The 27,004-nt window shown below is 50.8% G+C and overlaps 1 protein-coding gene across 1 annotated transcript; it reads left to right on the plus strand.

Moving 5' to 3' along the window:
- Positions 1-1,021: 1,021 nt before the first annotated feature.
- Positions 1,022-21,178, plus strand: VPS18 (VPS18 core subunit of CORVET and HOPS complexes). The gene is given in 12 exon segments (XM_075613437.1): positions 1,022-1,182; positions 9,837-9,978; positions 10,466-10,508; positions 10,510-10,558; positions 11,685-11,764; positions 11,766-11,942; positions 11,945-12,028; positions 12,030-12,212; positions 12,214-12,231; positions 12,233-12,712; positions 12,714-13,559; positions 18,671-21,178. Coding segments are annotated over 12 exon segments (2,922 nt in total). The 5' UTR covers positions 1,022-1,091; the 3' UTR covers positions 19,400-21,178.
- The last annotated feature ends 5,826 nt before the right edge of the window (positions 21,179-27,004 follow it).

Genomic DNA, 27,004 nt, shown 5'->3' on the forward strand with positions numbered 1-27,004 from the left:
GAATAATGTTGTGAGACAATAGGAAGGAGGACCCTGGGCCAAGGAGCTTACAATCTAGAATGCAGCGGTGTGAAGATACAAGGATTAGTGTTATTCAGAGCGTGCTCGCATTTCCTGCGTGGCAATGTTTGCACTTTAGATTCCTTTTTTCTTCAGTGTAAATTTTTTTCCAAATTGACATGAATTCCTCTATTTATGTGTCTAGGTAAAAGATTCAATTAAAACGTTTTTCAAAGGTGCAATCACTCGCAGCCAACGAAAAACAGCAGCCTGTAAAGGATTAGATACAGTAATCTAATTGGTTTCCTTAAACTAATGTAACCGTGCTAAAAGCAGATATTTGACTTCTATTGTTTCTCTGACAATGAATTACAAATGGCTAAATGTCTTTTATTTTGGATCTGTAAAAGTTGCCAACTATGTTAAACCTTTAGCAGTGAAATGGTTAAGGTGATTTGACCTGTGCAAAGGGAGCTCAGCATAACATTGGTGGACAGAGAGGTGTCACATGACTTTGGGGGACAGAAAGGTCACATGACATTGGGGGACAGAGAAGCGTCACATGACGTTGGGGGACAGAGAGGTGTCACATGACGTTGGGGGACAGAGGTGTCACATGACATTGGGGGACAGAGGTGTCACATGACGTTGGGTGACAGAGAGGTGTCACATGATGGGGACAGAGAGGTGTCACATAACATTGGGGGACAGAGAAGGGTCACATAACATTGAGGGCAGAGAGATGTCACATGACAGGGGACAGAGAGATGTCACATGACATTGGGGGACAGAGAGATGTCAAATTACATTGGATGACAGGGAGGTGTCACATGACATTGGGGGACAGAGGTATCACATGACATTGGGGGGACAGAGAGATGTCACATGACGTTGGGGGACAGAGAGGTGTCACATGACATTGGTGGACAGAGATGTGTCACATGACATTGGGGGACAGAGAGATGTCACATGACAGGGGTGATATGCAGCTCAGCCGATCGGTGTCACATGACCTGGGCGGGCAAACCGGAAGTTGTTCTGTGTCACGTGCGGATCAGCTGACGCGCGGCGGGTTCCTGTCAGGCCCGGCCATGGCCTCCATCCTGGATGAATACGAGGACTCGCTGTCCCGGGCCAACTGTCAGAACCAGAACCGAGACGGGGTGGGGATCCCACTGTCCGGTGAGGACCGAACCGGAGGGTTTATGAGAAGGGCAGTAACTAAGGAGAGGAGGGGGGGAGGGCAGTAACTAAGGAGAGGAGGGGGGGGGCAGTAACTAAGGAGAGGAGGGGGGGGGCAGTAACTAAGGAGAGGAGGGGGGCAGTAACTAAGGAGAGGAGGGGGGCAGTAACTAAGGAGAGGAGGGGGGCAGTAACTAAGGATAGGAGGGGGGCAGTAACTAAGGAGAGGAGGGGGGGGGGCAGTAACTAAGGAGAGGAGGGGGGCAGTAACTAAGGAGAGGAGGGGGGGGCAGTAACTAAGGAGAGGAGGGGGGGGCAGTAACTAAGGAGAGGAGGGGGGGGGGGCAGTAACTAAGGAGAGATGGGGGGGGGGCAGTAACTAAGGAGAGGAGGGGGGGGCAGTAACTAAGGAGAGGAGGGGGGGAGTAACTAAGGAGAGGAGGGGGGGGCAGTAACTAAGGAGAGGAGGGGGGAGGCAGTAAGTAAGGAGAGAGGGGAGGGCAGTAAGTAAGGAGAGAGGGGGCAGTAAGTAACTAAGAAGGGGGGGGGCAGTGAGGAGAGGGGGGCAGTGAGGAGAGATGGGGGGGGGCAGTGAGGAGAGATGGGGGGGGCGGTGAGGAGAGATGGGGGGGGCGGTGAGGAGAGATGGGGGGGGCGGTGAGGAGAGATGGGGGGGGCGGTGAGGAGAGATGGGGGGGCGGTGAGGAGAGATGGGGGGGGCAGTGAGGAGAGATGGGGGGGGCAGTGAGGAGAGATGGGGGGGCAGTGAGGAGAGATGGGGGGGCAGTGAGGAGAGATGGGGGGGCAGTGAGGAGAGATGGGGGGGGCAGTGAGGAGAGATGGGGGGGGGCAGTGAGGAGAGATGGGGGGGGCAGTGAGGAGAGATGGGGGGGGCAGTGAGGAGAGATGGGGGGGGCAGTGAGGAGAGATGGGGGGGGGGCAGTGAGGAGAGATGGGGGGGGGGCAGTGAGGAGAGATGGGGGGGGGGGCAGTGAGGAGAGATGGGGGGGGGGGCAGTGAGGAGAGATGGGGGGGGGGGCAGTGAGGAGAGATGGGGGGGGGGCAGTGAGGAGAGATGGGGGGGGGGGGCAGTGAGGAGAGATGGGGGGGGGGCAGTGAGGAGAGATGGGGGGGGGCAGTGAGGAGAGATGGGGGGGCAGTGAGGAGAGATGGGGGGGCAGTGAGGAGAGATGGGGGGGCAGTGAGGAGAGATGGGGGGGCAGTGAGGAGAGATGGGGGGGCAGTGAGGAGAGATGGGGGGGCAGTGAGGAGAGATGGGGGGGGCAGTGAGGAGAGATGGGGGGGATGGGGTGCAGTGAGGAGAGATGGGGGGGATGGGGTGCAGTGAGGAGAGATGGGGGGGGCAGTGAGGAGAGATGGGGGGGGCAGTGAGGAGAGATGGGGGGGGCAGTGAGGAGAGATGGGGGGGGCAGTGAGGAGAGATGGGGGGGGCAGTGAGGAGAGATGGGGGGGGCAGTGAGGAGAGATGGGGGGGGCAGTGAGGAGAGATGGGGGGGGCAGTGAGGAGAGATGGGGGGGGCAGTGAGGAGAGATGGGGGGGGCAGTGAGGAGAGATGGGGGGGGCAGTGAGGAGAGATGGGGGGGCAGTGAGGAGAGATGGGGGGGGCAGTGAGGAGAGATGGGGGGGGCAGTGAGGAGAGATGGGGGGGGCAGTGAGGAGAGATGGGGGGGGCAGTGAGGAGAGATGGGGGGGGCAGTGAGGAGAGATGGGGGGGGCAGTGAGGAGAGATGGGGGGGCAGTGAGGAGAGATGGGGGGGGCAGTGAGGAGAGATGGGGGGGGCAGTGAGGAGAGATGGGGGGGGCAGTGAGGAGAGATGGGGGGGATGGGGGGCAGTGAGGAGAGATGGGGGGGGCAGTGAGGAGAGATGGGGGGGGCAGTGAGGAGAGATGGGGCAGTGAGGAGAGATGGGGGGGGCAGTGAGGAGAGATGGGGGGGATGGGGTGCAGTGAGGAGAGATGAGGGGCGCAGCGAGGAGAGATGGGGGGGGCAGCGAGGAGAGATGGGGGGGATGGGGGGCAGTGAGGAGAGATGGGGGGGGCAGTGAGGAGAGATGGGGGGGGCAGTGAGGAGAGATGGGGGGGGCAGTGAGGAGAGATGGGGGGGGCAGTGAGGAGAGATGGGGGGGATGGGGTGCAGTGAGGAGAGATGAGGGGCGCAGCGAGGAGAGATGGGGGGGCAGCGAGGAGAGATGAGGGGCACAGCGAAGAGAGATGGGGGTGGGGCGCAGCGAGGAGAGATGGGGGGGCGCAGCGAGGAGAGATGGGGGGGCGCAGCATGGAGAGATGGGGGGGCGCAGCATGGAGAGATGGGGGGGCGCAGCATGGAGAGATGGGGGGGCGCAGCGAGGAGAGATGGGGTGGCGCAGCGAGGAGAGATGGGGGGTGGCGCAGCGAGGAGAGATGGGGGGTGGCGCAGCGAGGAGAGATGGCGGGGCGCAGCGAGGAGAGATGGGGGGCGCAGCGACGAGAGATGGGGGGTGGGCGCAGCGAGGAGAGATGGGGGTGAGGAGAGATGGGGGGCGCAGTGAGGAGAGATGGGGGGGGCAGTGAGGAGAGATGGGGGGGCAGTGAGGAGAGATGGGTGGGGCAGTGAGGAGAGATGGGGGGATGGGGTGCAGTGAGGAGAGATGAGGGGCGCAGCGAGGAGAGATGGGGGGCGCAGCGACGAGAGATGGGGGGTGGGCGCAGCGAGGAGAGATGGGGGTGAGGAGAGATGGGGGGCGCAGTGAGGAGAGATGGGGGGGGCAGTGAGGAGAGATGGGTGGGGCAGTGAGGAGAGATGGGGGGATGGGGTGCAGTGAGGAGAGATGGGGGGGGCAGCGAGGAGAGATGGGGGGCGCAGCGAGGAGAGATGGGGGGGCGCAGCGAGGAGAGATGGGGGGCACAGCGAAGAGAGATGGGGGTGGGGCACAGCGAAGAGAGATGGGGGTGGGGCGCAGCGAGGAGAGATGGGGGGGCGCAGCGAGGAGAGATGGGGGGGCGCAGCGAGGAGAGATGGGGGGGCGCAGCGAGGAGAGAAGGGGGGGCGCAGCGAGGCGAGAAGGGGGGGCGCAGCGAGGAGAGAAGGGGGGGCAGCGAGGAGAGATGGGGGGGGCGCAGCGAGGGAGATGGGGGGGCGCAGCGAGGAGAGATGGGGGGGCGCAGCGAGGAGAGATGGGGGGGCGCAGCATGGAGAGATGGGGGGGCGCAGCGAGGAGAGATGGGGGGTGGCGCAGCGAGGAGAGATGGGGGGTGGCGCAGCGAGGAGAGATGGCGGGGCGCAGCGAGGAGAGATGGGGGGGCGCAGCGAGGAGAGATGGGGGGGGCGCAGCGAGGAGAGATGGGGGGGGCGCAGCGAGGAGAGATGGGGGGGGCGCAGCGAGGAGAGATGGGGGGGGCGCAGCGAGGAGAGATGGGGGGGCGCAGCGAGGAGAGATGGGGGGGGCGCAGCGAGGAGAGATGGGGGGGGGCGCAGCGAGGAGAGATGGGGGGGGCGCAGCGAGGAGAGATGGGGGGGGCGCAGCGAGGAGAGATGGGGGGGCGCAGCGAGGAGAGATGGGGGGGGCGCAGCGAGGAGAGATGGGGGGGGCGCAGCGAGGAGAGATGGGGGGGGCGCAGCGAGGAGAGATGGGGGGGCGCAGCGAGGAGAGATGGGGGGGCGCAGCGACGAGAGATGGGGGGTGGGCGCAGCGAGGAGAGATGGGGGTGAGGAGAGATGGGGGGCGCAGTGAGGAGAGATGGGGGGGGGCGCAGCGACGAGAGATGGGGGGTGGGCGCAGCGAGGAGAGATGGGGGTGAAGAGAGATGGGGGGGCGCGCAGGGAGGAGAGATGGGGGGGCGCGCAGGGAGGAGAGATGGGGGGGCGCGCAGGGAGGAGAGATGGGGGGGCGCGCAGGGAGGAGAGATGGGGGGGGCGCAGGGAGGAGAGATGGGGGGGCGCGCAGGGAGGAGAGATGGGGGGGGCGCGCAGGGAGGAGAGATGGAGTGGGGGGCGCAGGGAGGAGAGATGGGGGGTGGCGCGCAGTGAGGAGAGATGGGGGGGGAACAGTGAGGAGAGATGGTGGCCCGCAATGAGGAGAGATGGGGGGGCGCAGCGAGGAGAGATGGGGGGGGGCGCAGCGAGGAGAGATGGGGGGGGCGCAGCGAGGAGAGATGGGGGGGCGCAGCGAGGAGAGATGGAGGGGCGCGCAGTGAGGAGAGATGGGGGGTGGTGCAGTGAGGAGAGATGGGGGAGCGCGCAGTGAGGAGAGATGGGGGGGTGGCGCAGTGAGGAGAGATGGGGGGGGGTGGCGCAGTGAGGAGAGAAGGGGGGGTGGCGCAGTGAGTAGAGATGGGGGGGTGGCGCAGTGAGTAGAGATGGGGGGGTGGCGCAGTGAGGAGAGATGGGGGGGTGGCGCAGTGAGGAGAGATGGGGGGGTGGCGCAGTGAGGAGAGATGGGGGGGTGGCGCAGTGAGGAGAGATGGGGGGATGGCGCAGTGAGGAGAGATGGGGGGATGGCGCAGTGAGGAGAGATGGGGGGGTGGCGCAGTGAGGAGAGATCGGGGGTGGCGCAGTGAGGAGAGATCGGGGGTGGCGCAGTGAGGAGAGATGGGGGGTGGCGCAGTGAGGAGAGATGGGGGGGTGGCGCAGTGAGGAGAGATGGGGGGTGGCGCAGTGAGGAGAGATGGGGGGTGGCGCAGTGAGGAGAGATGGGGGGTGGCGCAGTGAGGAGAGATGGGGGATGGCGCAGTGAGGAGAGATGGGGGGGCGCAGGGAGGAGAGATGGGGGGGCGCGCAGGGGGAGAGATGGGGGGTGGCGCGCAGTGAGGAGAGATGGGGGGAACAGTGAGGAGAGATGGGGGCGCGCAGTGAGGAGAGATGGGGGGGCGCGCAGTGAGGAGAGATGGGGGGACGCGGAGTGAGGAGAGATGGGGGGGCGCAGTGAGAGATGGGGGGGCGCAGTGAGGAGAGATGGGGGGGCGCAGTGAGGAGAGATGGGGGATGGCGCAGTGAGGAGAGATGGGGGGGCGCAGGGAGGAGAGATGGGGGGGCGCGCAGGGGGAGAGATGGGGGGTGGCGCGCAGTGAGGAGAGATGGGGGGAACAGTGAGGAGAGATGGGGGCGCGCAGTGAGGAGAGATGGGGGGGCGCGCAGTGAGGAGAGATGGGGGGACGCGGAGTGAGGAGAGATGGGGGGGCGCAGTGAGAGATGGGGGGGCGCAGTGAGGAGAGATGGGGGGGCGCAGTGAGGAGAGATGGGGGGGCGCGCAGTGAGGAGAGATGGGGGGGCGCGCAGTGAGGAGAGATGGGGGGAGCGCAGTGAGGAGAGATGGGGGGACAGAACGAGGAGGAGGAGGCGGCGGGCAGTATGTGGAGTCCTGCCATTATTATGTCACATCCCATAAAATAATCAAATATCTTTCTTTGTACATGTAAATATATTTTGTTTGTGTGTGTATATGTCTGTCTGTGGGTAGGTTTACTGGCTATGCATCTTAAACCAGTCTCTGCTGAAAAGCTTTGCAATGCAGCAAGCATAAGCTTGTAGGGGGTCCATGTCAAAATGGATTTGAAGCAAAAGGTGGCACTGTGTACTGATTTGCATGTCATTTCCCAGAATCCCTTACTGCAGTGGAAGCGCTGTGTGCTGGGTGATAATGGTAAAAGGCGGGGTGCAAATGAGCACACAGTAATATTTCCATTTGATAAATAATCTAAATCTTAATCAAAAATGAATGGACGATAACGTTCTGTGGCTAACAAAATGCTTTTATTTGTGCGAGCTTTCGAGATACACTGATCTCTTCTTCCGGCGGTGTTACAATGAATGAAGCCAAAAAAGTGTTTTTACTTTAAAACAGTGCATCCTGGAATGTATCTGTGATTGAAGCTGATCCCTCCCCCGGTGCAGGATACGTTTTATGACTTGAAGTGTTAAATGGTGTGTGTGTGAATTTAAAAAACGCTTTATAAAAGGTGTGTGTGGAGTGGACGTGCATATAGTAGGTGTACAAATATAAGAGGGTGTTGCATTACTAAGTGTGTGTAGATACTTTGTGGTCCCTATTGATCTATATAGGGATGGAATTACATTGTGTATTTGTGTGTATTAATATAGCGCAGTATGTACAGACATGGCATTTAGCATTCATGGAAAGAGAGTTCACTTGTGTCAGTAATGACTCAAATCTTCGGTCTCGGTTTAGGCCACCGGTCAGTGTCCTGAACAGTTGCATAAATTTGTATTCATGCAACCGTCTCTCTTTCGGTGTTCTAAGATTACCTTTGAGTATGACCACCTTCAGATCGTTCATCTTATGGCCAGTCAGAGAAATGTTTGCTGACAGCGCTGTCTCTTGTTCCACGTGTGATGCTGACACGACTGACAACGATTGAACTAACGGACTCCTTAGGCCGGGGCCATGTTAAAAAATACAGCGCTGAGCCGCACTGAGCCAGGAAACATGCATCCGGCATGTGTGGGGCTTTGGTACACGCTTCAGCAGGCGTGTGGAATTGCAGCCGACAAATTAATTTAATTTTTCGCACTGAGGGAAGCGGAGGGCCGATCATTTTCACTTTCTCTCCCCCCCCAGCATCCCTTCCCCTCCCCACCTTTCTTTGACACTGTCCCCTGGCTTCAAACACTTAACACCCTACCTTATCTACAGTAAATATCTGTTGGTTTTTTTTCCTCTCTCCACACTGTTTTAGCCATTGAATCCTTTGTATATCAGTATTGCTTGACCTGAAGAAGAGAGGAGGACTGTCGAAAGCTTGTCCTATAACATAAATTGTTAGTCCAATAAAAAAGGTATCACCTAATACTGAAGAACTCATTTATTCTGCACTATCGCAACTGGACTAACACGGCTATTTTCTGCTATATATAGCAGATATATATATTGTTCGACAAACCTATACATTTGCACGCCCCGGGCGAGTGGATTTAACATCGTGGCGAGCTCCTATTGGCCCAAGTACTAAGTGGCGAGTAGATTTTTTTTGTTCGGCGAGTAGATTTTATATATATATATATATATATAACACACAGTTGAAAAGGACAAAGACAATCCCCTTATTAGCACTCTGAATTACACCTAGAAAAATCTACCAATAGAGATTATATTGCAAGAACCAGATGCACTGCCAAATCAGAAAAATAAACAAGATTTTATTAGAATTAACAGCAAAACACACTAACTTAAAAAACATGAATATACTGAAGACAGCCTAACAAAATATATGTACAAAAAAATATATTTAATAATAGGAGGACTGTTGATATAGTGAAGAAAATCTATGTTACCTCAAAAAAACTACAAAGTGTCTAAATAAATATAAATTATAACACAAAAATAGTTTGATATGATCCTAAGTGGTAATACAAAATAATATAAGTCCCTACTGGCATGAATGCCTGCTAGGGAGATATATAGCAGATAATAACACTGTTGATACGGTGATTACCAAAAAAATAAAGAGGGAGGGGAAAAGCACACAGGAATAATAATCATATCCTGGCTAGCAATTCCCACACAGAAAAAGGAAAACAATGAAAACTGTTGCAGCAAACAGAATATATACCCATAAATGACATGCTAACAAACAGAGTCATACATATGAAAAATATAGCAGTGCAGTAGCACTGCAAGGACAATTAATGCCCAAACAGCAAGGAGAGTTAATGCTCAGCTGTAGCAGGATTGCGTGAGACATATGTCCATCATATTGTAGGAGATTTGTTCCAATGTTTGCGCATGGAAAAAATAAAGAAAATCCAAAATGCTGCAAAAGATTCTTCACAAGTCCATACTATTGAAGATTACATGGAGGCTGTCAAAAAGTAAAACACTCAACGCGTTTCACAAGTCGGTGGGCTTCTTCCCGGGCTTCTTCACTCCGGGAAGAAGCCCACCGACGGGTGAAACACGTTGAGTCCTCCTATATATATATATATATATATATATATATATATTATTATTATTATTATTATTATTATTATTTATAATACTGTGGGACTGGGTTTTGCGCTTACTAAGATGATAGATATCTATCTATATACTGTATATACACACACACACACACACCCAGAGCCTAAAATCTCCCCCAGATGCCTGTGATGAATCACCGCAGGTCAGTGAGGAGAGCAGGAGGCGGACATTCGAGGGCTGGGGGCGGGGCTAGTCGGAGCTGAGCGGAGATGTGAGAGCGTGTGTGTCGCAGCGCAGTGAGGAGGGCAACGGTATTGGGGTGCTGGGGGCGGGGCTCGTTGGAGCTGAAGGAGGAGATGTGTGTCAGTGTGTTAGATACACACTGACATAACACATTGATACAGAGCCGATGACGGGTGTGGTAGGGAGAATTGCCAGAACGCCCCCACCTCATCCCCTCCCCCCCTCCCCATGTCAAACAAAATGCTGGCTCCTATTTAATATTTTTGACCTCCCCTGTAAAATTAATATATCTATATCTCCATATCTTTAGTAGAAATCGTTGTAGCTTTATTTACTGTGTAAATGGTTTGTCTGATCAGCGAATTAACCAACTAAGTGGCCCATATATTACCCCATGAGTTATATCCTGAGATACATTGCCAACAAAAGCAGGAGTGAAAAATAATTCAGCGCGTTTTCTATTCCTTTAATACCTTTTGTGTCTCCTTTTTTTCCAGGCTATGTGAACGCCCGCCTGGAGAAAGAGACACCTATTTTCAATAAGCAGAGAATCGATTTCACCCCCCCAGAGAATATTAACAGCTTGGTGGTGTGTAGTAATCAGCTCTGTATGAGCCTGGGGAGAGAGACTCTGCTCAGGTAACCCGCCTCTGTCTCTGCTATAGGACTTTGTTTTTACTTGTCGGGTCAATGCCTTTAAAAAATGGGTGCTTTTTACATGTTGCATAGTAGATGAGGTTGAAAAGACACGTCCATTCGAGTTCAATCTATATTTGACGTGGTCTGGGTGAGATAAGAAAAGATATCGGTGTTTGCAGGGTCCCAGGTTTACGAAAGGTTGTCTTCTAAAGTAATATTAATTAATATTTTCTTACTATATAGGTGCTGACAATGTGCATATAGCTTTGGGGGCTTAATGAATTCTTGCTGCGAAGAACTTGCAATCTAATTTTGGTTCCTGAGACAAGGGGATACAGTTTTAAGAGTGTGCCACTGAGTTTTAGGGGTTTCAGGTGTCCACTCTGTCAGTCATGGGTGAAGGCAGCCTTCTGAAGAGAGAGAATTCTGGGGTTACTTTTTTTTCCCCCATCTGTAACGCAACGTAACTCTCTTGTTGCTTGTGTAGAATTGATTTGGTGAAAGCAGACCAGCCTAATCAGGTGGATCTGGGGGCGTAAAGATGATGTCAGAGTCCACAAGATGTTCTTGGATCCCACTGGTAAGAAAAAGATGAGCAGAAACTCAACAGCATGTTGAATATAAATTATAATCATAATTTACATACATAAGAGTTATAGGTCTGGAGTCACAAATTTGTAACACACACACAATTATGGCAAATTTCCACAGATGATATATAGATATATAGATATAGAATTGGCGGTGCTTGTCCCATAAGCGTAATATAGGTATACGATATTGTCCGAAGTTCTGGCAATCGAGAGATGGCACACAAGGGGTAGTTATAAACAAAAGTGTATTGGTAAAAAGTGGTACATCAAGACCAACGTTTCGGTCCTCTCAACATCACCTTGAGGAAGGTCCCATTGAGAGGACCGAAACGTTGGTCTTGATGTACCCCTTTCACCAATACACTTTTGTTTAAAACTACCCCTTGTGTGCCGTCTCTCGATTGCCAGACTTCGGAACAGTATTATCTATCCTAATCTATCATTCAAGTTAGAATACAATACAGGGAAAAGGGAGACCAAAAAGCGCACCAGCACAAACGGAGCAGGAAGAACCCAGGACAAAAAAAATGATTAAAAGGGCACTTTAATGTGACAAAAAGACCCATCCAATGCATTTCGAACGTCGCAGCGTTCTTTTTCAAAAAGTGTGAAAAAGAACGCTGCGACGTTCGAAATGCATTGGATGGGTCTTTTGTCACATTAAAGTGCCCTTTTAATCATTTTTTTGTCCTGGGTTCTTCCTGCTCCGTTTGTGCTGGTGCGCTTTTTGGTCTCCCTTTTCCCTGTATTGCATTGAGTAGCTGCACAGCCTGCCTGCCTGCCCTATCAGGATGTGAGTATTTTGCATATTTTTCAGGGGAACCTGCCAATGAGACTGATGGTGAGTGGGTTGCACCACACACCACCTGTCTTCAGGAGGATAGTACCCATTATATGACACAATAGGTACTATATTCAATTGTTAGTACCCTGGTACAGTGGTCTGGCTTATTATCATTTTGAGATATACCTGCATTTGAGCGCTTCAGCTATTTTCCATAAGTTAGAATACAAGTAATTAAATTGCACAACGGGGTTCAGATGAGTATTGGGGAAAGGGAACCCTGCCTCAAAGAGATTACAATCTACTTGTATTAACTGTGTTTCTTGCAGGATCTCACCTTCTGATTGCTCTGAACAGTAACGAATGCCTCTATCTCAATCGAAATGCTCAGAAAGTGAGGACTCTTTCAACGATGGAAGGGCCACTTGGTTGAAAGCGTTGGTTGGAACAAGTTTCTAGGCGCAGAAACCAACACGGGTCCCATTCTTGTAGGGACGGCCCAGGGTCAAATCTACGAGGCGGAAATCTCTGTCAGCGAAGGCGGCCTATTTAGCACTAATCCTGACCCGTATTTTCGACACGTTCACGAACCTTGGAGGAGGAGACGGGACCTGCCCCCGTTTGCTGTTTAGAAATAGAGCGTGGTGTTGAGAGCAAGTTCTGCATCATTGCAAACCACACGGAAAAGGCTCTTCCAGTTTGTTGGCAAGATACCAGAGGGAACAGAACAACAAGGATTTGCATCCCTATTCAACCTGCCTGCCGATGACCTGCCTAGCATCCAAGAGTTTCCAGAAAGCCTTGGCTATAGTGAAATAGCCTTCTACACACCAAAGCTTCGCTCCTTCCCAAGCTCCTTTTGCTTGGATGATGGGAAAACGGGATTCTTTATGGCACTTTAGACTTTGCCCGCCCGGACTCTATTCTCACTGATGTCAAGGTTTGGGAGTACCCCTCCGATATTGATTTGCGTTTCGAGAAGCCCATCTCCATTGTGCTGACACAGTTCCACTTCCTGTTCCTGCTGCCCGACAGGGTGAAGGCTATCTGCACCCTGAACGGGCAGGTGGTCTTCGAAGATGTCTTCACAGAGAAGTTTGGCCCATTGAAGCGAATGGTGAAAGATCCCAGCCTAGGTCAGGTCTGGGTCCATACGGAGAAAGCAGTGTTCCGGTACCATGTGCAGCGAGAGTCTAGAGATGTTTGGAGGATGTACATGAGCATGGGCAAGTTTGAGTTGGCCAAGGAGTATTGCAAAGATCGCCCCGAGTGCATGGACATTGTGCTGGCCAAGGAGGCAGAGCACTGCTTTCAGAACAAGAAATATAAAGAGAGTGCCAAATGTTACGCGCTCACGCCAAAACTACTTTGAAGAAATAGCCCTAAAATTCATTGATGCCAAGCAAGAGGAAGCGCTGATGGAGTTCCTGTTGAGAAAGCTTTCCAGCCTCAAGTCTTCAGAGAAGATACAAGTCACTTTGCTGACTACCTGGCTAACAGAGCTGTATCTCAATCGTCTTGGCTTGTTAGAAAGCGACACTTCGAAGAGAAGCCAATATCTTGAGACCCGGGAAGAGTTCCGGAAGTTCCTAAGCAGCCCAAGAAACAAAGAATGCCTGTTTAATAACCGTACCTCCATACACGATCTTCTGGCCAGTCATGGGGACACCGAGCACATGGTGTACTTTGCTGTGTTAATGCAAGACTATGAGAGAGTGGTGTCCCATCACTGCCAGCACGATGACTACAACGAAGCCCTTAATGTCCTTTCCAAGCACAAAGACGAGAAACTTTTCTACAAGTTCTCCCCCGCCCTGATGCAGCAAATTCCCAAGAAGGTCGTCGATGCTTGGATCACAATGGGGAAAAAGCTGGGCCCGAAGAATCTCATCCCCGCTCTCGTTAATTACAGCCAGAGCGACGGGACTCAGATCAACGAGGCGATTAGGTACATGGAGTTCTGCGTGTACGAGCTGGAGGAAACCGAACAAGCCATCCACAACTACTTGCTGTCTCTTTACGCTCAGTTCCGGCCTGCCTCGCTGCTGTCCTACCTTGAGCAGGCTGGCACCAACACCAATCGAATTCACTATGACTTGAAGTATGCTTTGCGCCTGTGTGCCGAACACGAGCACCACCATGCCTGTGTGCATGTGTACAAAGTTATGGAGCTGTATGAAGAGGCGGTGGATCTGGCGTTGAAGGTACCGATGCGGATTTGTAATGCTCGCAATGCACATAACTATATAATAATATGCAGAGCGATGCACGGCAGACTTCTCTGGGAGACAAGAGGTTAATAGAATAGAATGCTCCTAGTAACACTGAAGGCTACTCGTTCATTTGTTTAAACGAATGTATTCCCGTATTCATATTATAAATTAATTCTATTTAATAACAAAGGAATATAAATATTTCAGCAGTCTAGCGTTCTAAAAACATCAAATTATGCACCACAAAAAAGTGTGTGTGTGATATATATATATATATATATATATATATATATATATATATATATATATATATATATATATATATATATATATATATATCCAATAAAGAATATTACCCAGCATACTTCCCTTGCTGCAGTGGAAGCACTGTTAGGTGATAATGGGGAAGGGCAGGGTTGCAGACCTGTCTAAGACATGTGAATCTGCTCACAAGTGATATTTTTATGTGCTATACGGTGGAGGGTTTTAGTCACCTTTTCACTCACCATAACTTTAATAATGTGTGGTGAAGACCTACTAATAAGTCTCAAACTGCAAAGCCAGCATAACCAACCTCACACTGACGAGACCCACAAGGTTGAAACAGTCTGTCTGTGAGTGGGTTTACTGGCTTTGCATCTCATCCCAGGCTATTTTTAAAAGCTGTGTTTAAAGCAGCATGCATTGGCTTAAGGGTTCTCCATGTAATGTGGACTTGAGACAAAAGTGAATGTGCTCACAAGTAATATTTTTATATGTGTGTGTGTGTGTATTATATACATATACACACTATTGCTGGAACATTGTTTGTAATGAATGAATGAGGCAAATATGATCTCCTCTCCCCCCCCCATTACGCACATGATTCCTCTCTCCCCCCCCCCCCATTACCCACATGATTCCTCTCTCCCCCCCCATTACCCACATGATTCCTCTCTCCCCCCCCATTACCCACATGATTCCTCTCCCCCCCCCATTACCCACATGATTCCTCTCTCCCCCCCCATTACCCACATGATTCCTCTCTTCCCCCCATTACCCACATGATTCCTCTCTCCCCCCCCATTACCCACATAATTCCTCTCCCCCCCCCCATTACCCACATGATTCCTCTCTTCCCCCCATTACCCACATGATTCCTCTCCCCCCCCCATTACCCACGATTCCTCTCCCCCCCCCCATTACCCACATGATTCCTCTCTTCCCCCCATTACCCACATAATTCCTCTCTCCCCCCCCCATTACACACATGATTCCTCTCTCCCCCCCATTACACACATGATTCCTCTCTCCCCCCCTCCATTACCCACATGATTCCTCTCTCCCCCCATTACCCACATGATTTCTCTCTCCCCCCATTACCCACATGATTCCTCTCTCTCCCCCCCATTACCCACATGATTCCTCTCTCCCCCCCCCCATTACCCACATGATTCCTCTCTCCCCCCCCATTACCCACATGATTCCTCTCTCCCCCCCCCATTACCCACATGATTCCTCTCTTCCCCCCATTACCCACATGATTCCTCTCTCCCCCCCCCATTTCCCACATGATTCCTCTCTCCCCCCCCCATTACCCACATGATTCCTCTCTTCCCCCCATTACCCACATGATTCCTCTCTTCCCCCTCCATTTCCCACATGATTCCTCTCCCCCCCCATTACCCACATAATTCCTCTCCCCCCCCCATTACCCACATGATTCCTCTCTTCCCCCCATTACCCACATGATTCCTCTCCCCCCCCCCATTACCCACATGATTCCTCTCCCCCCCCCATTACCCACATGATTCCTCTCTTCCCCCCATTACCCACATGATTCCTCTCTCCCCCCCCATTACCCACATGATTCCTCTCTTCCCCCCATTACCCACATGATTCCTCTCCCCCCCCCATTACCCACATGATTCCTCTCCCCCCCCCATTACCCACATGATTCCTCTCTTCCCCCCATTACCCACATGATTCCTCTCTCCCCCCCCATTACACACATGATTCCTCTCTCCCCCCCCATTACCCACATGATTCCTCTCTCCCCCCCCCATTACCCACATGATTCCTCTCTCCCCCCCCCCCATTACCCACATGATTCCTCTCTCCCCCCCCATTACCCACATGATTCCTCTCTCCCCCCCCCCCCATTACCCACATGATTCCTCTCTCCCCCCCATTACCCACATGATTCCTCTCTCCCCCCCCATTACACACATGATTCCTCTCTCTCCCCCCCCCATTACCCACATGATTCCTCTCTCCCCCCCCATTACACACATGATTCCTCTCTCCCCCCCCATTACCCACATGATTCCTCTCTCTCCCCCCCCCCATTACCCACACGATTCCTCTCTCCCCCCCCATTACACACATGATTCCTCTCTCTCCCCCCCCATTACCCACATGATTCCTCTCTCTCCCCCCCCCATTACCCACATGATTCCTCTCTCCCCCCCCCCATTACCCACATGATTCCTCTCTCTCCCCCCCCCATTTCCCACATGATTCCTCTCTCTCCCCCCCCAATTACCCACATGAGTCCTCTCTCTCCTCCCCACATTTCCCACATGATTCCTCTCTCCCCCCCCCATTACCCACATGATTCCTCTCTTCCCCCCATTACCCACATGATTCCTCTCTTCCCCCCCCATTTCCCACATGATTCCTCTCCCCCCCCATTACCCACATAATTCCTCTCCCCCCCCCATTACCCACATGATTCCTCTCTTCCCCCCATTACCCACATGATTCCTCTCCCCCCCCATTACCCACATGATTCCTCTCCCCCCCCCATTACCCACATGATTCCTCTCTTCCCCCCATTACCCACATGATTCCTCTCTCCCCCCCCATTACCCACATGATTCCTCTCTCCCCCCCCCCCATTACCCACATGATTCCTCTCTCCCCCCCCCATTACCCACATGATTCCTCTCTCCCCCCCCCCCATTACCCACATGATTCCTCTCTCCCCCCCCCCATTACCCACATGATTCCTCTCTCCCCCCCCATTACCCACATGATTCCTTTCTCCCCCCCCCCCATAACCCACATGATTCCTCTCTCTCCCCCCCCATTACCCACATGATTCCTCTCTCCCCCCCCATTACACACGATTCCTCTCTCTCCCCCCCCCCCCATTACCCACATGATTCCTCTCTCCCCCCCATTACACACATGATTCCTCTCTCCCCCCCCCCATTACCCACATGATTCCTCTCTCTCCCCCCCCCCATTACCCACACGATTCCTCTCTCCCCCCCCATTACACACATGATTCCCCTCTCTCCCCCCCCATTACCCACATGATTCCTCTCTCTCCCCCCCCCCATTACCCACATGATTCCTCTCTCCCCCCCCCCATTACCCACATGATTCCTCTCTCTCCCCCCCCCATTTCCCACATGATTCCTCTCTCTCCCCCCCCAATTACCCACATGAGTCCTCTCTCTCCTCCCCACATTTCCCACATGATTCCTCTCTCTCCCCCCCCATTACCCACATGATTCCTCTCTCTCCCCCCCACATTTCCCACATGATTCCTCTCTCTCCCCCCCCCCCATTACCCACATGATTCCTCTCTCCCCCCCCCATTACCCACATGATTCCTCTCTCCCCCCCCCCCATTACCCACATGATTCCTCTCTCCCCCCCCATTTCCCACATGATTCCTCTCTCTCCCCCCCCATTACCCACATGATTCCTCTCTCCCCCCATTACCCACATGATTCCTCTCTCTCCCCCCCATTACCCACATGATTCCTCTCTCTCTCCCCCCCATTACCCACATGATTCCTCTCTCTCCCCCCCCATTACCCACATGATTCCTCTCTCCCCCCCCATTACCCACATGATTCCTCTCTCCCCCCCCCATTACCCACATGATTCCTCTCTCCCCCCCCCATTACCCACATGATTCCTCTCTCTCCCCCCCCATTACCCACATGATTCCTCTCTCCCCCCCCCATTTCCCACATGATTCCTCTCTCTCCCCCCCCCATTACCCACATGATTCCTCTCTCTCCCCCCCCCCATTACCCACATGATTCCTCTCTCCCCCCCCCATTACCCACATGATTCCTCTCTCCCCCCCCATTACCCACATGATTCCTCTCTCTCCCCCCCCATTTCCCACATGATTCCTCTCTCTCCCCCCCCCATTTCCCACATGATTTCTCTCTCCCCCCCCCCCCATTTCCCACATGATTTCTCTCTCCCCCCCCATTTCCCACATGATTCCTCTCCCCCCCCTTACCCACATGATTCCTCTCTCCCCCCCCCATTTCCCACATGATTCCTCGCTCCCCTCCCCCCCCCATTTCCCACATGATTCCCCTCTCCCCCCCACCATTACCCACATGATTCCTCTCTCCCCCCCCCCATTTCCCACATGATTTCTCTCCCCCCCCTTACCCACATGATTCCTCTCTCCCCCCCTTACCCACATGATTCCTCTCTCCCCCCCCCCACCATTACCCACATGAGTCCTCTCTCTCCCCCCCATTTCCCACATGATTCCTCTCTTCTCCCCTCCCCCCCCCATTTCCCACATGATTCCTCTCTCCCCCCCCCACCATTTCCCACATGATTCCTCTCTCCCCCCCCCCCCCCCATTTCCCACATGATTCCTCTCTCCCCCCCACCATTACCCACATGATTCCTCTCTTCCCCCCCCCCATTTCCCACATGATTCCTCTCTCCCCCCCACCATTACCCACATGATTCCTCTCTCCCCCCCCCCCCCCCACCATTTCCCACATGATTCCTCTCTCCCCCTCCATTACCATTCACGGCACCGGGTGCCACAAACCTTCCTGCGCTAAAAGGGGTAAACGAGCGGGACCGGCTGCCGCCATTTTAACTTCCCAAGGAGGCAACTTTTCAATAATTGGTATCTCCAGAATTTAGCAACTGAATTAAAAATGGCAGCAAACAGACGGTAAAAAGCAAGGTGTTTGTTTATGGCGAGGAGAACAGATTTCTTCTTTAGCGTTCATGACAACCATTGTGTGGTGACATCAGCCCTTCCAGTCTCTGAGGGGCCTATGATGTCTTGGATTGCAAATTCTCACCAGCATCTTTATTGTTCTTTTTTCTAAACGACTCAGGTGGATGTGGACCTGGCCAAGTCCTGTGCCGATTTACCAGAGGAGGATGAGGAGCTGTGTAAGAAGCTGTGGCTGAAGATCGCTCGTCACGTGGTGCAAGAGGAGAAGGACGTGAAGAAGGCCATGGTCTGCCTATCAAGCTGCAGCCTCCTGAAGATCGAAGACATCCTGCCGTTCTTCCCAGACTTTGTGACTATCGACCACTTCAAGGAAGCCATCTGCAGCTCGTTGGAAGCCTACAACAAGCACATCGAGGAGCTGAAGCGGGAGATGGAAGACGCCACGCAGAGCGCCAAGCGCATCCGGGAGGACATGCAGGAGATGAGGAACAAGTACGGCTCGGTGGATCCCCTAGACAAGTGCACTGCTTGTGACTTCCCACTGCTCAACCGTCCTTTTTACCTCTTCCTCTGCGGCCACATGTTCCACTACGACTGCCTCATGCAGGCCGTTGTTCCCAACCTGCCTACCTACAAGCAAGTAAAACTGGAAGACCTGCAGAAGAAGCTGGGAGCAGCGACCCAGCCTGCCAAAACCCGCTCCCACCCCAAGGAGGAGGACACCATGAGCCTGGGCAAAGGGCATCAAACTCGTGAGCAGATTAAGGCCGACATCGATGACATTGTGGCAGCTGAATGCGTATACTGTGGAGAACTAATGATTCGCTCCACTGACAAACCTTTCATAGACCCACAAATGTATAAGGAGGAGATGCTTAGCTGGTTGTAGGTTTATATATGGGGGTTTCGGGTAAACTTATCCGACGTGAAAACTGATCCGACCCAAAATTTAAGTCAGAGGTTACCTTGATGAGTTCTAAACAACTAAATTCCCTCTGCACAGATTGGGTAAACGGGTATAAAACCACAACCATCCTTTCATGTACTCGTGTTATCGGGGCACATGTCAGTGCTTAGTGACAGTCTGATCACCTCTAACATAGCCCACACATACGCCATTATTTAATAAGAAACTCCATGTTTGGTCCATGTGTTTGAAAGTGTGATGTTCTTGAAGATGCTTAGTAATGGTTCAGCAAACACTCATACGGCTGTTTTGTGATTCCAATACCTGTGTCCTGTCCAGTTTTTGCTATGCGTTAGTGATGTGTGAGGGAAGAGCAGTGTCAACAGAGGCTAAGCAACAACTGTACAGGTTGGGAAGGTTTGCATTGAACTGCTAGATCCAAGATTACAGGGGCTAAGGCACAAAGGTTTTGCTAATAGTTTCAGTGCTGCAGGAAGGATGGCAACAAGAAAGATCAGCGTTAAGCAGTTGTATGATTCCTATGATACCAGTGAGCGCATGAAGAAAATTATTCCCGGTTAAGGCCTTTGTATATTTCTCCTGTCGTGGGAGGTCCTGTTGAATCCTCTGTTTCTTGATTCTGGGTCTCTAGCTTTACATGTGCACACAGGGACCTCCAATGAGTGCGTGTTACAGAATAACATTCAGACGCACAGCTAGTCACGGTCATTAGAGACGGTTCGTGCGGCACTTAAAAATTAATTATTACCTAAGCTGCAGATCGCTATGTTCTCCTGTGATTGATCAGCATAGCTCCTGCTTCCCAGGGTTCACTAAATGGCTGCCTTTCAGTTTCAATGAATCCTTCAGTCAGTGTAACTGCAGCTACAGCTACAATGTATTCTTATATTACCAAGATAACATTATGTATTACAGTTTGCCGCTCAAGCTGCTGGGAATATTGGCAACAAATTACCACAAACAGGAAAGTGTTGCAAAAATCTTGCACTGCTGGGGAGGTGGGCTAAACCTGCTATGGAAATCGATAGACGCTCCGTATATTAAAACTAAAAAAAAATGGGCATTAAGCGTTGAATAATAAAAAAAAAGGAGTATGATCTAATACTACAGAACTGATATTTTTAATGTAATTAAACCACACGTAGAATCTTGCATGGATCGCTCCTTTAACCCAGGCAGATGTTGGCTGGCAATTCTGATGGGAGATGGCAGATGTTATGGTGCCTGTGGGTTTCATACAGTTACTGTAGATTAAAGAACCATATATACGAAGGGGTTGAGCAAATTCTCACGAGGGCTAGGCCTGTTGACCATATGTATCAGGCAGACCTTGAAGTACTGTACATGGGCTGTGACGGGTCTTCCAGCAGGAGACATTGCTAATAAGGAGGTAAGTTGCTGACCTGAAAAGGGGGAGATGGATGCCCCTAAAATAAATAGGGGTGGGCAACTCCTGTCCTCAAGGGCCACCAACAGGCCAGGTATTCAGGCTATCCCTGCTTCAGCACAGGTGGTGCAGTCATTGACCGAGCCACTGATTGAGCTACCTGTGCTGAAGCAGGGATATTCTGAAAACCTGTCCTGTTGGTGTCCCTTGAGGACTGAAGTTGCCCACCCCTGCCCTAAAATATACAACAGTGAGTGAGAAAAGGGGTGTCTTTGTTAGGCTGAGCTTGGGAGTTCTGATAACCTGTTACATGTGTTTTGCTCTGTGTATGAGAATAAATACTGACTCAGACAGCACTGTGTATTGGAGCATCGCCTGAATGTACTTGTGAGTTGAACCTGCGTCCTAGAAAACAACCCCCCCTCCTCCCCCGCCACATTTCACCGCACAAACAGCTTTGAACTGCACAGCTAGTGGATCTGCAGTGTTGTGTGACTTTAGTGAAAGGGTTACAATATATACAATCGTGGCTATGCAGACCAATCAATTTAAAAGGATAAGTTAAGCAAATTCTGGTACACTGATTGCAAGATGAAAGGGTCCAGTTTGTGCTCCTCTGTTGCCTTGAGTTCTATGCCTCTTAATCCATGTTGTTGGTCCATTACAAGGTATCCCAACGTGCAACTAATCCGCCTCTCTAGCACTGATAGCGATATATGACCTCCGCGCTGTACCACGGAAACAAATCGCATACTGCGGCTGCTTCTCGCGTAACAGGGCGAAGTGCGGTATTAAAAGGCGCTACAGAATTCCCCATGTATTTTATTTGAATACATCGTTTTTTTTCTACGTGAGAGATGATCGATATTAATAATGCAGCAAAAAGTCCCATCTAAAATCCTTTCCGAGGCTAAATCACCTGCTATTGCCACTCTGTTCTCTGCCCATAAACGCTTTTTTTTTTTCAAGCATAGCCTACGCGTCATCTTGTTTTTACGCCAGAAGGTCTTTTTATTCCAACGTCAGGACTGTTCGCTATGGCTCGGTATCTCGGGGAAAAGGGTAATCCGTTTATGAAAGGGAGCAGCAGTTTCAAAAGACTTAAAGAAGCATTTTTTTATTACACAGGCAGTGTGGACGGGTTGCTTTAAACGTAAATCCATTTGTTACCATGTTTTGAAGGGCCAGTCACACCTAGGACCAAAGTGAGCTAATGGCCACCTTTGCTAAATTTAAATGTGGGCGATTGACACTTTAAAATAATTCAAACTTTGTGTTTCCATTGTAACCTAGTGGATTTTTATGATCTTTATACAATCTGCAGTAGGGTTTCATTTTCTAATCCTAAAATCCACAGGTAAAAAAAAATGGTTGTTTAAATTTTTTTTTCAAAATAAATAGTATTTTCATCTTTTATGTAAATACAGTAATTAGCCAAATGGATCCATATGAAGTAGCAGTTAATTCCGCCAGACCAACTCCTGTTCTTGAATGCCACCAACAGGTCAGGTTTTCAGTATATCCCTGCTTCAGCACAGGTGGTGCACTCTGACTGAGCCACCAGTGCTGAAAACCTGACCTACTGGTGTTGGCCGCCCTTGCGCTAGATAATGCGTTAACATAGGTTATTTATCTCCTTTGTTGTCCACGGTATTACTGTTCAATAACGTGATGTGCTGCGCCAACGCTGAAGCGTTAACGGGTGCAGTAACACCGGACACATTTGTACAAAACATTCAGGGAGGAAGCATGAATTTCACAGGATCTGGAGAAAAAGAAATAGCTTTATTTTTTTTTTAATTTTTACACAGCCCAAATAATGAACACAGTAATTTGAAGGGTAAAGTGTTAAGGAAGCTAATTAGCATTGTAAGTTTTGAAGGCGTTTCAACCACTGGTAACTGCCCTCGGAATGACAAGCAGATAGAAGCGAAACCTCACAGGATCAGAACTGCATTCGGGGGCCAGAATGAATCCAAAGAGAAATGCATTTGGGATCAGATGCTGCAGGCTATTGATGTCTGTCAGGGGCTGACATTTAAACATGCAGAAGGGAGAGGGATTTACAGGGTCCCGCAGAGCTGAATGAATTATGCATTGGAGCTGGATAATGCTGGCGGCATTTTGCCATGGGGTTTTGACACGCATGGCAACGAGTGCAAACTCCCATGTGCTTTGTCATTTACAAAGCCCACCCAGTTAATTAGTTGCTTTATTTAGAGCTGGGGCAGCCAACTCCAGTCCACAAGGGCCACCAACAGGTCAGGTTTTCTGGATATCCCTGCTTCAGCACAGGTGGCTCAATCAGAGGCTCAGTCTTCTACTGAGCCTCTGATTGAGCCACCTGTGCAGAAGTAGGGATATCTTGAAAACCTGACCTGTTGGTAGCTGGAGTTGTCCATCCCTGGGTTAAAGCTTCCCAACTCTCATTAAGCAGGACTGTCCTGAACTTCCAGGAAATGTCCCAACTCGGAATATCAAAACGCTGAGAGTCAGTGACTTGGTCATCTCCCTCTTCTCATTTTCTGGGAGAACTTGGGTTCTAAGTTCTGATTTGTTTTTAATGATCAACAAGAAATTCTATATAATAATGACATGACTAGGATTGTGGTTGGTATACAAACTCAGAGGAAGAAATAGTTTTATTGTTGTCGTGTGTGTATATATATAAATCGGCATATAAACACACTGAAATGTTCCAGCACTCACTGATTATCGGAAAAATGGTCAAAAAACGGAATATGCCAAAATGTGAATTTTAATGAAAAAAAGTGAAATCTACAATAAACCTGGAATAATGTCACGTCAGCAGGAAATACACAAAATGGACCCTAAGAATAGTGATGAGGGGAAACTATACAAGGTGAGGGATACCACAATGGGAAAGGAGGAGGGAACAACAAAATAAGGGGGGGGGGTGAGTGGGTGGGTAACATGGGGGGGGGGGCAACGTTTTGGGGTAAGAACCCCTTCCTCAGGTCCGTTCCCTCAAGTCCAAAGGGACAAAAGGTACTTCCCTAGACCCTTATAACCCCACTATATAGAGCACAACCAAACACAAAATGCAATGAAATAGAATAAAGCAAAAGTTCAATGAGTCCAGATCCTGGTAGGAGAATACAATTCTCAAGCGATACAAAGTCCAACCGTAAAGTCTTTAGTCGGGGTCTGGATTATCCTCGTTCTCCTGCTGTGTAGGTAATGCAACTTATATATCTACAAAAACCTCTCATAGACTTTCCCTCAATGCCATCTGCAGCATCGGTTCAGGGTGTTTTAGGTCGAAAACACCCATTGATTTCAATAGGGATTTTTGGCTGAAAATGGTGGAATGATTGCTTTCTATTATACAGAATAAGATCTCTGTCTGTCTCTGTCTCTCCATTTTTTTTTCTGCTCATACCCCCTGACGTTTTTTTCTGAACCACTAGATGGCCACATTGCACCATGCAGGTAATTGGCAACATCCCATACTGTACGTGCTGGTATGAATATTGGAGAGAGATTCTGACATTTTATATAAACAAGGAAATGTAAAATATATCCAACTGCAGAGCCCGCTGCAGGAATTCCCAACTTCCACTGATCCGAGCCGTATTATAATGCAAACTTTTAGAAAATCACAATATTGGACATTTTCCGAAGTTCTTGCTAAAGTACTTGTACTGTGTATGCACTTGTACTGTGTATGCACTTGTACTGTGTATGCACTTGTACGGTGTATGCACTTGTACGGTGTATGCACTTGTACTGTGTATGCACTTGTACTGTGTATGCACTTGTACTGTGTATGCACTTGTACGGTGTATGCACTTGTACTGTGTATGCACTTGTACTGTGTATGCACTTGTACTGTGTATGCACTTGTACTGTGTATGCACTTGTACTGTGTATGCACTTGTACTGTGTATGCACTTGTACTGTGTATGCACTTGTACTGTGTATGCACTTGTACGGTGTATGCACTTGTACGGTGTATGTACATGTACGGTGTATGCACTTGTACGGTGTATGTACATGTACTGTGTATGTACATGTACTGTGTATGCACTTGTACTGTGTATGCACTTGTACTGCGTATGCACTTGTACTGCGTATGCACTTGTACTGCGTATGCACTTGTACTGCGTATGCACTTGTACTGCGTATGCACCTGTACTGCGTATGCACCTGTACTGCGTATGCACCTGTACTGCGTATGCACCTGTACTGCGTATGCACCTGTACTGCGTATGCACCTGTACTGCGTATGCACCTGTACTGCGTATGCACCTGTACTGCGTATGCACCTGTACTGCGTATGCACCTGTACTGCGTATGCACCTGTACTGCGTATGCACCTGTACTGCGTATGCACCTGTACTGCGTATGCACCTGTACGGCGTATGCACCTGTACGGCGTATGCACCTGTACGGCGTATGCACCTGTACGGCGTATGCACCTGTACGGCGTATGCACTTGTACGGCGTATGCACTTGTACTGCGTATGCACTTGTACTGCGTATGCACTTGTACTGCGTATGCACCTGTACTGCGTATGCACTTGTACTGCGTATGCACCTGTACTGCGTATGCACCTGTACTGCGTATGCACCTGTACTGCGTATGCACCTGTACGGTGTATGCACCTGTACGGTGTATGCACTTGTACGGTGTATGTACATGTACTGTGTATGCACTTGTACGGTGTATGTACATGTACTGTGTATGTACATGTACTGTGTATGTACATGTACTGTGTATGTACATGTACTGTGTATGTACATGTACTGTGTATGTACATGTACTGTGTATGCACTTGTACGGTGTATGTACATGTACTGTGTATGCACTTGTACGGTGTATGTACATGTACTGTGTATGTACATGTACTGCGTATGTACATGTACTGCGTATGCACTTGTACTGCGTATGCACTTGTACTGCGTATGCACTTGTACTGCGTATGCACTTGTACTGCGTATGCACTTGTACTGCGTATGCACTTGTACTGCGTATGCACTTGTACTGCGTATGCACCTGTACTGCGTATGCACCTGTACTGCGTATGCACCTGTACTGCGTATGCACCTGTACTGCGTATGCACCTGTACTGCGTATGCACCTGTACGGTGTATGCACTTGTACTGTGTATGACTTTACAAAAAAAAAATCAGTGTATTTAACATTTGTGGAACTATGTTTGGCAATAATAGAAAAGTCGTGGCACGCTGGGTGTATCACTTTAAAAGGGTAATGTTGATCTGTACCCCATCGTACCGTAACATTTTGACCACTGACACTCTGTTAGTTACAAGCTCTGCAGACATGTCTGCAACATAGATGAAATGCTGGATAATGTCACAATAAAGAGTGATGAGGGAGGAGACGTGTACACCGTGGAATGGTGCACCCTGGGGCTCGGAATATATGGCCAGCCAGTTTTTGTAATAGTCCTCTTGCAAAATTTGGGGAGGAATGATTTAGAAATGATGAGGCAATAACGGCAGAGAGTCTGCTAGCTGAGCTATCGTAAACGGACAAGGATCTGGGTCAAACGTAGCATTGTAAGTAACAAAGAGTGTACAGGGTTGTGTAATTGGGTTTGGGGACAGACAAGCGGGGAACGCTGTTATGTTTTTAATGCAGGATTGGCCAACTCCAGTCTTCAAGACCCCCCTCCCCCTAACAGGTCAGTTTTTCAGAATATTCCTGCTTCAGCACAGGTGGCTCAGTAGAAGACTGCACCACCTGTGCTGAAGCAGGGATACACTGAAAACCTGACTTGTTGGGGGGAGGGGGGTCTTGAGGACTGGAGTTGAGCACCCCCTGGGTTAACCCATTCTCTGCCACGTGTTGCTGGACCCCCGGGCAGGGAAGGGGTTAGTTGTCAGATGCCAGGAACAGAAAAGCACATCCGAGCAGGGCCGCCGTTGCCAGGAAACTAGGAAGCTGCAGGCGACATATAGGGTTACAGCTAAGTGTACAACTGATCCCACCAAATAAATTCTTCATCACAGATGGGATTGATATCGCATTAAAAAAAAAAAGGGGGAAGGAGCCGGTCCAAGGGACATCCAGCCAAACATTTGCTTCCTCTGCTAATTACGCTCCATGTAAACTTTGTCAGTGACCCGAAGCTGGCTTGGCGTGAGCAGGAACCGGCGTCGGTGAGGAGGGGGCTCTACAACGCCGTCCC

This window comes from Ascaphus truei, chromosome 9 (assembly GCF_040206685.1).
Source record: "Ascaphus truei isolate aAscTru1 chromosome 9, aAscTru1.hap1, whole genome shotgun sequence".
Lineage (NCBI taxonomy): Eukaryota > Metazoa > Chordata > Amphibia > Anura > Ascaphidae > Ascaphus > Ascaphus truei.